General features: G+C 57.5%; 1 protein-coding gene across 2 annotated transcripts; it reads left to right on the forward strand.

Moving 5' to 3' along the window:
• The first annotated feature begins 11 nt into the window (after nt 1-11).
• MISP (mitotic spindle positioning) lies at nt 12-11,074 on the forward strand. Of its 2 annotated transcripts, none has more exons than XM_061423273.1 (5): nt 12-163; nt 5,335-7,202; nt 7,787-7,917; nt 9,315-9,353; nt 10,410-11,074. In XM_061423273.1, exons 2-5 carry the CDS (start codon nt 5,393-5,395, stop codon nt 10,497-10,499), a joined length of 2,070 nt encoding a protein of 689 aa, XP_061279257.1. In that variant the 5' UTR covers nt 12-163; nt 5,335-5,392; the 3' UTR covers nt 10,500-11,074. The 2 variants fall into 2 exon arrangements, with proteins under 2 accessions (XP_061279257.1, XP_061279256.1); XM_061423272.1 differs by lacking the exon at nt 12-163 and adding an exon at nt 205-1,527.
• The last annotated feature ends 1,793 nt before the right edge of the window (nt 11,075-12,867 follow it).

The following is a 12,867-nucleotide window of genomic DNA, read 5'->3' on the forward strand; positions in this document are numbered from 1 at the left end:
GGGCCCTGCCCAAGCAAGACGGTCCAGCCTTAAAAGGAGCCTGGTAGAGCCCAGGGGAACTGGTGTCTCCTGTCTGCGGCTCTGCACCCCTCAGACTCACGCCAGTGTGGTGGGTAGGGGTGTTGGTGGAGTCCCTGCCTGCATCTGTGTGGCACCTGGGCAGGTAAGGCCTGGAGGTAAGGGGGCTGCTTCCCATGGTGCGACTTGGCTTCTGTTTTCTGGGGGGGCCTCAGGTTCCATACCTGCCCACCCCACCTTGGTTGTGAGGCTGCCCCTTGCTGGGCTCACAGTCCCCTGGGGGACAGATACCCTCAAGCTTGGCAGAGAAGCTGGTTCCTGGCAAATGGATGGGGACATGGGGCAGAAGCTGCTGGCCTTGCTTCTCTCACTACATAATCTGGGTAGGAGTGGCTACCCATTCTGGGCCTTGGCTTGCCCACCTGTACAGTGGCTGTGTGAGCCCTGCGGGGGAGGTCGCCCCAGTCTGGGATCAGGAGAGCCCTGGCATGTGGGGTGATCCAGTCTCCACCCTTCCCCCGCACTGTGAGCAGCCCTGCCAGATTCGCAGCTGGAGGCACATCAGATGGAAGAAGAGACAGGTTCAGAGGGGCCCCACAGCTGTCCAAGGGGCAGGTCAGGACAGAGATTCCCATCCCCCACCGCCGGCCACCCCAGCCAGGAACGGAAGCCCAGCCACTGTGTACCCTTCCCTGTGGACCAACCACAGCACCCAGTGGGCTGAGTCTCCCACAGGCTCAGGGCCCCCGTGGTTCGAGCAGGTTCCCTGCACCTCGGCCAAGGATCAGACACCACAGCCTTGTGCTGGGAGCACCTGCCTCCACCTTGAGCCTCAGTGTGCCCGGGCCCCAACCATCCCAAAGCTTTCTGGCACCTTTATGTCCTCATTTGGCCCTTTATTGGGAGTGGGCTGGGGGGCGTCCCCCCATCCTGTGATGTACCCCGCTTCCTGGAGGAGGAAATGGGCCCAGAGTGGTTAAGTGGGATTTGAATTTAAGCCCAGCTGAATCCCCAGAGACTAGGACGCTGGACTGGTCCCAGTAAGGATCTCTCAGGGGAAATGGCCCCAGAGTGTGGGCTGAGCCAGGTGGCCTGGGTGGGGCTTTGGACTTGGACCCGCCTCTGAGGAACAGCAGCTGGCTTGTGGACCAGCTCAGTGACCCCGGGAGACAGATGGCCCCTCTCTGAGTGATGCTGGGAGGCGGTGGGGAGGCCCAGAGGGTTTAGGGGTGAGTTTTGGCTCGGGCTTTGTGGGCTGGGGCCCTGGGTGCCAGGGGGCAGTGCAGCGTGGCGCAGCAGCCGCCGTCCCTCTGCAGCGGTGTCGTCTTTCTCTTCCTCCTCTGAACTTTGTTTCTCAAGCCCAGGTGGGGCCTGGGAGGAGGGGTTGCACCTGCTTCCCGGGGTGGGGCCCTGTCCCTTAGCAACCTGGGGCCAGGGCGGGGCTGGGAGGCCTCTGTGCCAGCCAGGGAGCCAGAGCCAGGCTTCGAGTCTGTGGGGCTGAGAGCACGGGTGAGGCTGGGGCAAAGGAGGGTGGGATGGACACTAAGGTGGGGGGTGGGGGTCCTGCTTGGGTGGGGAGCTCTGCTTTTGGCATGGGGGTTTGTGTGTCAGCAGCACCTTCTGACCCCAGTGGGGCCCTCCGGGTACAGGGAGGAAGTCCGCATCCCCACCCCAGCCCCCTCTGGGGGGTTCAGTGGGCTTCCAGAGACGTAGGGGACCTCCCCTCGCTCTGAGCCCCCTGGCTGGCTCTGAGGCTGGTCTATGTCCTTCCTATGCTGCACCTGACAAGAGGAGCAGAGGCTGGTCCCTGAGCTTTATCAGGGCCCCAGTCTCTACCCTGGGCTTCAGGACCCCAAATCCATTGACCTTGAACCCTGACCCTCTAAGGAAGGGGCCTGATCACACCCCTGGGGCCAGAGGCACAGCTCACCCCCGCTGATTCTGGGAATTCGGGGGTTTCTGGGGAGACGCTTAACACCAGCCAGAGGCTTGCTTGGGGAGGGCTTGAGCAGCCTATGACACCCCCTTCCATTGGGCTGGGGTCTGATTGGGGCTCACTGGAGGCGGTGGGGTGGTCTCAGTATGAGGGGGAGTGTCCAGCCTCGGGGAGGGCGGCTGGAATCCCGTGGGTGTGGGGCAGAGACTCGGCCCAGAATCCAGGTGTGTTAAGGGGCCCTGCTACCAGGGTCTTGGGGACTGTAGCCCAGAGGGACAGAAGAGGAACCCTGAGAGCCTGTCCCTGCTGTGTGACTGGCCCTGTCTGAGCCTCAGGCCCTTCCAGCAGGCCTTTGCCCAAGGGCAGGAGGCCAGTTGCAGTGATGAGGAAGCAGGTATGTGGCCCAGAGGCCATAAACCCAGTTTCAGTTTTGGTATCAACAGGGTACAGAGTTGGGACTGGGGAGGAGCAATCCCAGGGAGCTTCCTGGAGGAGGAGGTGACTGCCCAGTTTCAGAACCTGTTGCTCTGTCACGCCCTGTGTGACCCCTCTCAGGGCCTTGGTTTCTTCTGCTTCATGTTGGGCACAGAATGGCCCCTGGGTCGCAGGCTCTTGTGAGAGGCCAACAAAGTGCTGGCATGAGATGCCCAGTTGGGAGGAGCCACTCGAGGAGTTGGAAGGCTCTGATTGCTAGTACAACTCATTTGTACAGTTTGTGAGACCTCCAGGAGGGCGGTTTCTTCTCCAGTGTTTCTGTGTGCCAGGCACCTGCTCGGGCCTCCTGGTTCCTCCCCAGGCCCTGATGTGGAGTTGGCACAGTCCCACCGTACAGACTGAGGCTTGGTGAGGGAGTGCCTGCCCCAGGGTCACTCTGAGATCAGTGGTAGAAAGTGAAGTCGCTCAGTCATGTCCAACTCTTTGCGACCCCTTGGACTGTAGCCTATCAGGCTCCTCCATCCATAGGATTTTCCAGGCAAGAGTGCTGGAGTGGATTGCCATTTCCTTCTCCAAGGGATCTTCCCAACCCAGGAATCGAATCGGGGTCTCCCGCATTGCAGACAGACGCTTTACCATCTGAGCCACCAGGGAAGAGATCAGTGGTAGATCCAGGGTTTAAAAACTAAAAGCATCAGCCACTGCTATAAAAGCATTTCTCTGGAGCCTACTGCATACCAGGCTGAACCTGCGTGGAGGCAGCCTCTCTTGGTGGCAGCTGCGTGCTCTGGACCTACCTACCATCCAGAGGGACACTGGGGTCAGTGGGAAACTGGGGGAGACTTGCCCAAGGACTCAGGCAAAGAGGGACCCCACCCTGCTGGCCTCAGTGAATCACCCAGAAGGAATGGGCTGAGAAGGGATGTGTCCCCCACCCTGCCCCACCCACCAGGAGACCCAACACCCTCTGGGTGTGCAGTTCTTTTTCCTGGAGTTAATGTCCCCTGTGGCTTATAAATCCTTCTGGGTGAGCCTCTGCCCACTCACTAGGCAAACATTTCTGCATCAGCCCCATCACGCCTGCACTCACCTGCATTCCCCAGGGGTCCAGGGCGTGGGGACCAGACTTGCCCTCCAAGGTGGGCTGGGGTTAGGGGGGAAGCCTGGAGGGGCAGCCGGCTCTCTGCTTGAATGAACTCTAACCCTGGCCCCTGGACACGCGGAGTGAGAGTGAGCCAGCCTTTATTAAGCACTTGCTGTGTACCAGACTCTGGGCTATTGGGACAGATGCTCACCTGGGCCCCTGGGAGGGAGCTGATGGCTTGCAGTGGGAGGTGACAGGCCTTAAACAATCTTCTTCTCCTTGCAAAGATGTGTAAACACCCAGCCACTCTCAAGTCTTTGGGATAGAGGCTCAGCCCTCTTGGCTAGGACTTATCACCTAAGCCTGCTTGTTTTTTAAATATTTTTTTCCTAGTTATAATTCAATATTTGAAAGACTGCATGATAAGAACGAGTTGATTGTAGCATGGATCCCCATGATTGATTTTAGGTTGCTTGATGTCACTTTTCCAGCTCAGGGAGGGTCTGCAGTTTTCTTTTAAAACCACATTTCACTTTCACAAGCAAGTTGGTGTAAAAAGGCAGCGATGTACCCAGTAGTCTTGGTGGCATCAGGGGGCTGAGGATGGGGACAAGGGCTGCTTGAGGAGTTGAGAACAGCTTAGCTTCCTTTCTTCAGCTGTACTGGGCCAGGTACACATGGGATGCTCAGGCCACAGGCTCCAAGGGTGGAGACAGTCTGGAGGGGCTTCCTGGAGGAGCTCCCTGGACTGCAGCTAAGGAGACTGTGGAAGAGCAGAAACCAAGGTCCTCCCAGCAGAGGGAGGAGGAAAGGGTCAGATTTGGGGTCTGGTGCCTGTAGAGTTCGTGGGTTTGGGTTGAGGTAGTGGCCTTGAGTGTCCTGGGCAGGGTGTGAAGGCTGCAGCCTGGAGATGCCAGGAGTCGTGGAGGTGTAAGAGCAGCTGCCTGGCCTCCACAGAGGCTCCTGGAGATGTGCTCAGAGGGAGCCCCAAGTCCTGGTGGGGCTGGGCCCCCTGGGGCACTGGGTCAGGGTTTTGCCTGGCCCTGAAGGACAAGGCCCAAGGTACTCCTTAGCTGGGCCAAGTTTTATGGTGCTGAGGCCACAATCATCTGGATGGGACAAGGTGTCCCTCTGGGCAAGTTCAAAGAGAGAGCCAGATACGGGATTCTCTGTCTAATCACACCCCTCTCTGGGCCTCAGTTTCCCCACTTGACATCCCTCAGTGAGAGGTGGGGCCATCTGTAAATGTCAGATGAAATGAAGAATCACAGAAAGAACCTCAAGATGCGTGTGCCTTTAGAGAGAGTTTGTCAGGGGGTAGCCCCCCTGTGACTGGACCCAGCGAGCTGGCACCCAACAGGTGCAGTGTCTGGGAGAGGAGGTGGGAGGGGTGCCTGCAAATGTTAGACACACAGGGGACGAGTTGTTAATCAGTACAGGGGCCCTCAGGGATTCAGGTGTGGCTGGATCCAGGAGCTGAAACAATGTTTTAGGGTGCTGCGTTGCAGTTGGGGGTGCTCTTAAGCAAGGTGTGTCCTCAAGGGCAAATATGGCCCCCCAACAGTTCTGTCTCATCCTATCAGCCTCACAAGCCCAGTGGGGAAGAGGGTCCAATTTTCCACTTTAATTGCAAAGTCCCAGAGTTTAATGTCATTGGCCAGGTTGGGTCACATGTCCATCCCTGTACAAATAACAGAGGTCCAAATATAGAATGCTCTGATTGGCAAGGCTGAGTCACTTACCCATCCCTGAGCTAATCACAGAGGCCACTTGGCCAGGACTTTGTCCTTGGAGGGAGAGGGACTACAGATCTCCCCAAGTTCTCTGACTTGGTAACCCACACATCCTTCTCCTCCTTCAGTGAGCCCAAATTGTCTCCACCTTGGGAGCCTGTGGTGAGCAGAGACCTCCTTCCGAACATGGACCGAGTTACCAGATATCCCATCTTCGGCATCCCTCACTCATCCCGCATGGCCGGTGTGGCCTTTGATGGTGACACCAGCTACACTTTTGAGTTGGTGGGCGTGGGGCCCACGGCCAGTTTCTGGAGCCAGGACGAGACACAAGCATGGCCCACTGACCACGAGGCCTCCCTGGAAATGACGCGGACTGGGACATCCCGCAGCCTGCGTGTCTTCCCTGGCCGGATGGCCCCATGGCCACCCTGCCCCCAGGATAACGAGGATGAGGAGGTGAAGGCCTACCACCTGGAGGCCAGGGACACCCCACCCTGGCAGCCACAGAACCTGGAGCGGGAGCGCCAGGCAGTCATTCGGGGCCAGGCTGTCAGGAAGAGTGGCACGGTGGCCACGCTCCATGGTGCCCCTGACCACAGGGAGCCCAGGGGCCCCAGCCGACCACAGTCCATGCCCCTGGAGGAGAACGAGATAGACAGGGAGCAGATCGACTTCCTGGCAGTCAGGCAGCAGTTCCTGAACCTCGAGCAGGCGAACCCCCCACCTGGAGCAGCCCACGCCAATGCAAGGGTTCTCCAGAGCCCCCAATCCAAGGTAGCCCATGCAAAAACAGGGGTCTCTCGAAACGCCCCACTTGGGGTGGCCCACGTGAATTCAGAGGTTCCTCAGAGCCCCCAACCCAAAGTGACCCATGTAAATGCAGTGGCCTCTCAGAACTCCCCACCCAGGGCCAGTCAGGCCTCTAAGGCCCTTAGCAGGCCACCTCTGGCCAATGGGTACGTCCTCCCAGTCAAACCCCAGGTGAAGGAGGTGGTCACAGAAGAGAAGAGGGTTCACCCTTTGCCTACCAGGTCTGTTGCCCAAGCCCTGGAGGACCCCGGTTCCCGGTCCAGAGAAGAGTCCCCAGAGCCCCTCAAGGAGACGCCCATTGAGCGAGAGATCCGACTGGCCCAGGAGCGGGAGGCAGACCTCCGAGAGCAGAGGGGGCTTCAGCGGGCAACCAGCCACCAGGAGCTGGTGGAGATCCCAGCCAGGCTCCTGCTAAGCAAGGTGAGCCTGGCTGCAGCACCACGGCGGGACAGGGGCCGTCCATCACTCTATGTACAGCGGGACATTGCTCAGGAGTCACAGCGTGAGGAGGATCACCGGCGGGAGGGGCTGCAGGTGGGCCGGGCATCCACACCTGACTGGTCCTCCGAAGGACCTCAGCCCAGACTTCGAAGAGTCCACAGCTCAGACTCCATCCTCAGCCCAACCCCAGATGCCCATGCGGCCAGCCTGGCCCCAGAGGTGAGGAAGGTGAGCCGTATCCCACCTGATGCCTACCAACCATACTTGAGCCCTTGGACGCCCCCAGGAGAGTCTCCTGCCTCCCACGCCTACCGCAGGCCCAGCAACCTCTCAGCAGATGAAGCCAGGCCAGTGGGCTCTCCCAAGGCTGCAGGGTCTCAGAGGCATCCCTCAGAATCCTCTGCAAAGCCCTCAGGCCTGAAGCAGGAGCCCCCCCGGGGACCCCTGCATGCCAGCAGGGGTGTCCTGAGACAGGAGTACTTCCATCTGCGGCCCCTGCGGTTCAGAGTCCCAGATGAACCTGAGAGAGCTGAGGCCCCCCGAGTTTGGGGCTGGGAGGTGGCGGGGGCCCCAGCACTGAGGCTACAGAAGTCCGAGTCATCTGAGCTACTGGAGAGAGAAGTGGAGAATGTCCTGCGACGGGAGCGGGAGATGGCTGAGGAGCGGCGGAGTGCTCTGTACCCTGAGGTCTTCTCGGATGAGTGCTGTGACCACGACTCTCGGAGCTCCTCCCGCAAATCTAGTGAGGATGGGTCCTGGGAAAGGCTGCTTTGTGCAGAGTCTCAGAGGAGGGTGGCAGGAGGAGTATGAGGATGCCAGGAGAGGGTGAGGGTAGGGGAACATCTGGGGAACTTCATCCACCACTTGGGTTGGCTGGTCTGTCCATTTGTCTGTCTGCTGAAGCAGTAGATTTTGGAGAAAGATGTTAACTTTGCCTTGAGTTTTTTGCTTTATGGATTTGGAGACTTTGTTGTTAGGTGCATAGAGGTTTACAGATGTTCTAGCCTCTCAATCAATTGCTCCTTTTTGTCAATGTGAACTGCCTCCACCCCACGTCACTTTCTAGTGTTTTTCTCCTTGCATGGTCAGCCCATCTGTTGATCCAGTTTCTCCTGACTGGCTATTCTGATCACTCTGTCTATCAGTTTTCCCAACCAGCTGTCTGCTCTGTCTGTCTGTCCATTCACTCATCTCCTTAACTGGTCCAGCCTCTCAACCAGAATCTGTGTCTCTTGGGCTGAGTTCTCACAGACGTTATGCCCTCAGGAGACTATGGGACCCTCCCTGATGCCCTTTCCTTCCTCTCCCCTCCCCGACCCCCACCAGGCATCACAGGCAGCTACTCAGTGTCTGAGTCACACTATTTCACCCCCATCCACCTGCACTCGGACCTGGTGTGGACGGTGGAGGCCCCGGCCAAGGATGCTCTCCAGCAGAAAAAGAAGAAGGAACAGTGGGTGAGTCTTGAGTTCTGCCATCCCCCTGGAGGCCTAGCTGAGGTCTGACTCCCCATTAGGGGCGGAAAAGTTCAGGCAAGGTGCACAATGGATAAACCGAGTTTCTCTTCATGTCTGGGCTGTATAAGCAGAGTCCCCACCATGAGGTTGTTCCCCCTGAGCCAAAGGCTGAGGATGAGCTCTGCTTGGAGGAGAGCAGTGGCAGTGTATCAAAATGAGCCTTATTATTTTCCTGTGTTTATTACCATCAACATCATTTCTGATCATTATCCACATCATATGATGGATGTCTCAGGGCTCTGCAAGCACCATGCCTTTAACATCTGGAGGGATTTTTGTTTCCCTTTTGTTGAGAAAACCATACTTGCCTGTGCCCAGGGTCATACAGGGCTTCCCAGGTGGCGCTAGTGGTAAAGAACCTGCCTGCCAATGCAGGAGATGTAAGAGATACAGGTTGGATCCCTGTGTTAGGAAGATCCCTTGGAGGAGGACGTGGCAACCCACTCCGATTTTCTTTTTTTTTTTTTAGTTCTATCAGTTTATTACTATCAACCCATCTGCCTCCACCTTCATGCATGTGTGCTCAGTCATGTAACCCCATGGACTGCAGCCTGCCAGGCTCCTCTGTCCATGGACTTTTCCAGGCAAGAATACTGGATGGGTTGCCATTTCCTTTTCCACCACTCCAATATTTTTGCCTGGAAAATCCCAGACAGAGGAGCCTAGTGGGCTACAGTCCATAGCATCACCAAGAGTTGAACATGACTGAGTGACTAAGCACTCATGCAATGTCATATAGTCTGAGTTCCCAAGCCAGTACTTGAACCTAGGCCTGACTCCAAACCCTACATTTGTAACCATGAGGCCATCTCCTCTCTGGTCAGGAACTGTTACACTACAAAGAATAACACCCTGTCCATCCAGCCTTGCCCATGTGGTGCTCACAGTCTTGCCTAGTGGTTTGGGGCAGAATGGAGTCTGGGGACCTGGGTTCAAGTCCCAGTCCTGCTGCTTGCTGACTATGTGAGGGGCAAGACCCTGCCCTTCTCTGACCCTCAGTCTCCTCCCCTGTAAAATGAGTGTGATAATAAGAACGTCCCCCTTCGAACCTTAGAGCAGGGCTGGCCACAGCAAGAGCTCTGTAAATGTCAATTGTCTTTGTTACGATGATGTTTACAAGAGAAAACAGTTGCAAATGATGGGCAATGCTTCAATGAGGGGGACAACATGTGGGAACAGCATGGTGGGTGGTTTTGAGTTTGGGGTGATTGAGGAACGCTTAGGGGACCAGAGTGGGCAAGGAAGGCCTTCCCTTCTTCCCCAAATGTGACTGTGCATCGAGTCCAGTGGGGAAGGCTAGAAGGCCCTGGGGACTAACATGTGTTCCTTTCCTGTAGTATGCCGGCATCAATCCCTTGGATGATGTCAACTCGGAGGTGAGTGTGCTTCTGGGGCGAGGACCTGGGCCTTCCTCCCTTCCCCCTGAATCAGTGCCCGCTGTCCCCTGGCATCAGGGTCGTGGGAAGCCTTTCTTCTGGGTGTGGGTACTTGCCCTGGGATCTTCTTGATTGGTAGTGTCTGCCTGAGGTGGACTTTTCTGTGATCTGCTTTTGATGCCTGCCACAGGCACAGACTGTGGAAAGAGGGTCCACCTGCTGCCTTTTTAGGAGATGGTTTTGGGGCAGGTTTGGCCCAAGACAGGGGTATTTTCTTTGAGGGAGGGGTCCACCTGAGAGTGTCACCTACCTCACCTGAGAGAAGGTCACCTACCTCAGTGGTTTTGTGGAATACATTTGTGACCCTCTCTGCATGCAATGCCAGAGAAGGCAATGGCACTCCACTCCAGCACTCTTGCCTGGAAAATCCCATGGACAGAGAAGCCTGGTAGGCTGCAGTCCATGGGGTCGCTAAGAGTCGGACACGACTGAGCGACTTCACTTTCACTTTTCACTTTCATGCATTGGAGAAGGAAATGGCAACCCACTCCAGTATTCTTGCCTGGAGAATCCCAGGGACAGAGGAGCCTAGTGGGCTGCCATCTATGGGGTCGCACAGAGTTGGACATGACTGAAGTGACTTAGCAGCAGCTGCATGCAATGCAGGAAACTTGAGTTTGATCCCTGGGTTGGGAACATCCTCTGGAGAAGGGAATGGCAACCCACTCCAGTGTTCTTGCCTGAAAAATCCCACAGACAGAGGAGTCTGTCAGGCTACAGACCATGGAATCACAAAGAGTCTGACACAAATGAGCAACTAAGACTTTCACTTTCATTTTGATCTGAGTCCACAATGCCAGGCCCGGGCATTTCCCTCCTGTGGGGTTCAGCATGAGTTAGCACATTCCTTTGCACTGTTACTGGGAGTGGAGGGTCTGAAACAGGAAGTGGTGGTCCTACTCTAATTGTTCTCCAGGCCTCTCCTAGGGGTTAGTGGTCGAGGGAGCTGTTTGGGGACTTAGAGCCCTGAGGAAACTCCATGCCTCCTTTTTGCAGATTCTAGAGGCCACACGGGTGACCCGACACAGGAATGCCATGGCAGAGCGCTGGGAAGCCGGGATCTACGCCAGCGAGGATGAGGACTGAGCCTGGGCAGGCGCTGCCCTGGCACTGGGGAACTGCTGAGTCCCTGCCTTAGGACCTAGATCCCCGTTTAAATCCACACCCGAGAACTGCACGTCTCGTGCTGACGGTCCCAAGGGTGGATGCATTTGTGGGGTGTGGGGTTTCTTTCCCGTTTTCATTTTCCTGGAGAAATTGCTGTGCTTTTAGATGACTTCTTCTGCTCCTGTGACTTTGCCAAACACTCTTGAGTTCTGGGAGGAAAGAGACCAGTCCTCTCACCTGATATAATTATTACGGCTGGTCTGAGAGGGGAGACAGCCTAACCCTTCTCCTTCTGGGAAGTCCCAAACTGACAGGGGAGACCTGCCTGGCTCCAGCCCTCGAAAGCCTCCAGTCTCAGGGAGGAGGCCTGAGCACCCCAATCCGAGGGTCTCGTGGCCCCCTCCGCAGAACACCCAGCACAGCTCTGACGTTATGGGATCCCATGGGGACAGCTCCCTAGCCCCGGGCATTGAAAAGTGCTCGATTTAGGGGCTTCTGTCCTACCTGAAATAAAGCAGCCGATGCGGTCCCTGCCTGGAGTGGGCGTGCCCTGAGCCTCTGCCTCCTTCACTTCTCCAGGTGACATCACTGCCCCCACCATTCCACTTCCCCAGGTGAGGCATACAGAAGGTGCTCAAGTAGTGCTTGTTCATGAGTGATTGTTCAGCTCTCCCACGTGGCCTCGTCAGTCACTCTCAGAGCGCTTATTCAGCTCCAGCTGGGTCCCCAGTCCCTCTGGCTCCAGGGGCAGTGGTTAGAAAAGGGTCGTTATTAGGCTCCACACATATACCACAGGCACCACTCCCGCGGATGAGATTATTCCCAGGAATGACCTGGTAGTCCTGACCCTTGTGTGGCTGGGGGCCCCTTTGCCCACCCTGCCTCGATTTCCTCCATGCATGGGGGTGGTGATGGGACCTCTTCTGCTCCCCCAACCCGGACCTCAGGGGTGAAACCCCAGCACCTGTGCATGGACCCCAGAGGGACCCCGACGGCGGCTCCTCCCCCTCCGATCCGGACCCACCCCCAGGATCCAGACTAGGAGCAGCTGGGGACGCCCACCCACAGGGTCTGTCCCCACCCGCTGCCCCCACTCCCTCACCACGGCCCGCGCCCCCTTCCAGCGCCTCCCCGACAGGCAGCCACAGGGAAGCCGCCACAGCTATTCTGAGAGCTATTCTTGAGAGCGGCCCACGCGGGGCGGGGAGGCGGTGCACCCGAAATAGCTGAGGCTGCGGGCGAGGGCGTCCCCGGGGCAGGGGGTAGGTGAGGTAGAGAGGGGCTACAGTGGGCAGAACAGATCCGCAGAGGGAGGGGGCCCTGTCCCCCGGGGGACCCCAGTCTAGGAAGGAAGCAGCGTCTGTATTCAGGGGGACGCCAGTCTAATGGAGGAGGGGACCTGTTCTCAGGGGGACCCCAGTCTAGGGAGGAGGCAGGGCCTGTGTCAAGGGGACCCCAGCCTCAAGGAGGAGGGGCCTGTGTCCTGGGGGAGCACTGGATCTGGCAGCATGCCTTCTGCCTGGTCCAAGGTCTGCTTTTCTCTGTGGTTTCCACTGTTCTGTTCCAGCCCCAGGAACCAAATGTGCCCCCCCTCACCCCCTGCCCTCCCCGCTAGCCTTTTAGGAAGGCAGTTTCGGGGTCTTGAATACTACCTGGGCCTCACCGGCTCCTCCCCCATCTCCTACCACATCTGTTCCTCCTCCACCCCGGTGCCCACTGGCTGCTCCCCCTGGTCCCCCTTCTCTGAGGATGCCAGTCTCTGGGGGTGATTGGAACTAGCAGGAACAGAGGGCTTAGACCAGTACAGCTAGGTTTTCTGACAGTCCTGAGGTCAGGAGTCTGGCTCAGGCCTCACCGGGCTGAATCCAGGCATGGGCAGAGCTGGTCCCTCTGGAGGCCCCCGAGGAGCACCGTCTCCCCACTTTTTCAGCTTCTAGAGGCGCTGCATCCCTGGCTCGTGGCCCCTCCCTCTATCGTTACAGCCAGCAGCCAGCAGCTCAGCATGTCCTGTCTCTCTGCCTCTGACCCTACCCCTCCCTCTTATAAGGACCGTGTGATGACACTGGGTCTGCAAATCCAGGGTCGTCTGAATCTCAGGGGCCTTAAATTAATCCCTCCTGCAAAGTCCCCTCTGCCCTATGAGGTGACACGGCCACAGGCCTCAGGACCAGGATGGGGACATCTTTGGGGCTGTTACTCTGCTGACCAGACACAGAAGGACACACACTGTCTGATTCCACTCACAGGAGGTCCCTGGAGGAGTCAAATCCGCAGAGACAGGAAGTAGATGGTGGGGCCAGGGGGTGGGGGAGGGGATGGGGAGTCATTGTTTCATGGGGACAGAGTT

The sequence above is a fragment of the Bos javanicus genome, chromosome 7 (genome assembly GCF_032452875.1).
Source record: "Bos javanicus breed banteng chromosome 7, ARS-OSU_banteng_1.0, whole genome shotgun sequence".
Lineage (NCBI taxonomy): Eukaryota > Metazoa > Chordata > Mammalia > Artiodactyla > Bovidae > Bos > Bos javanicus.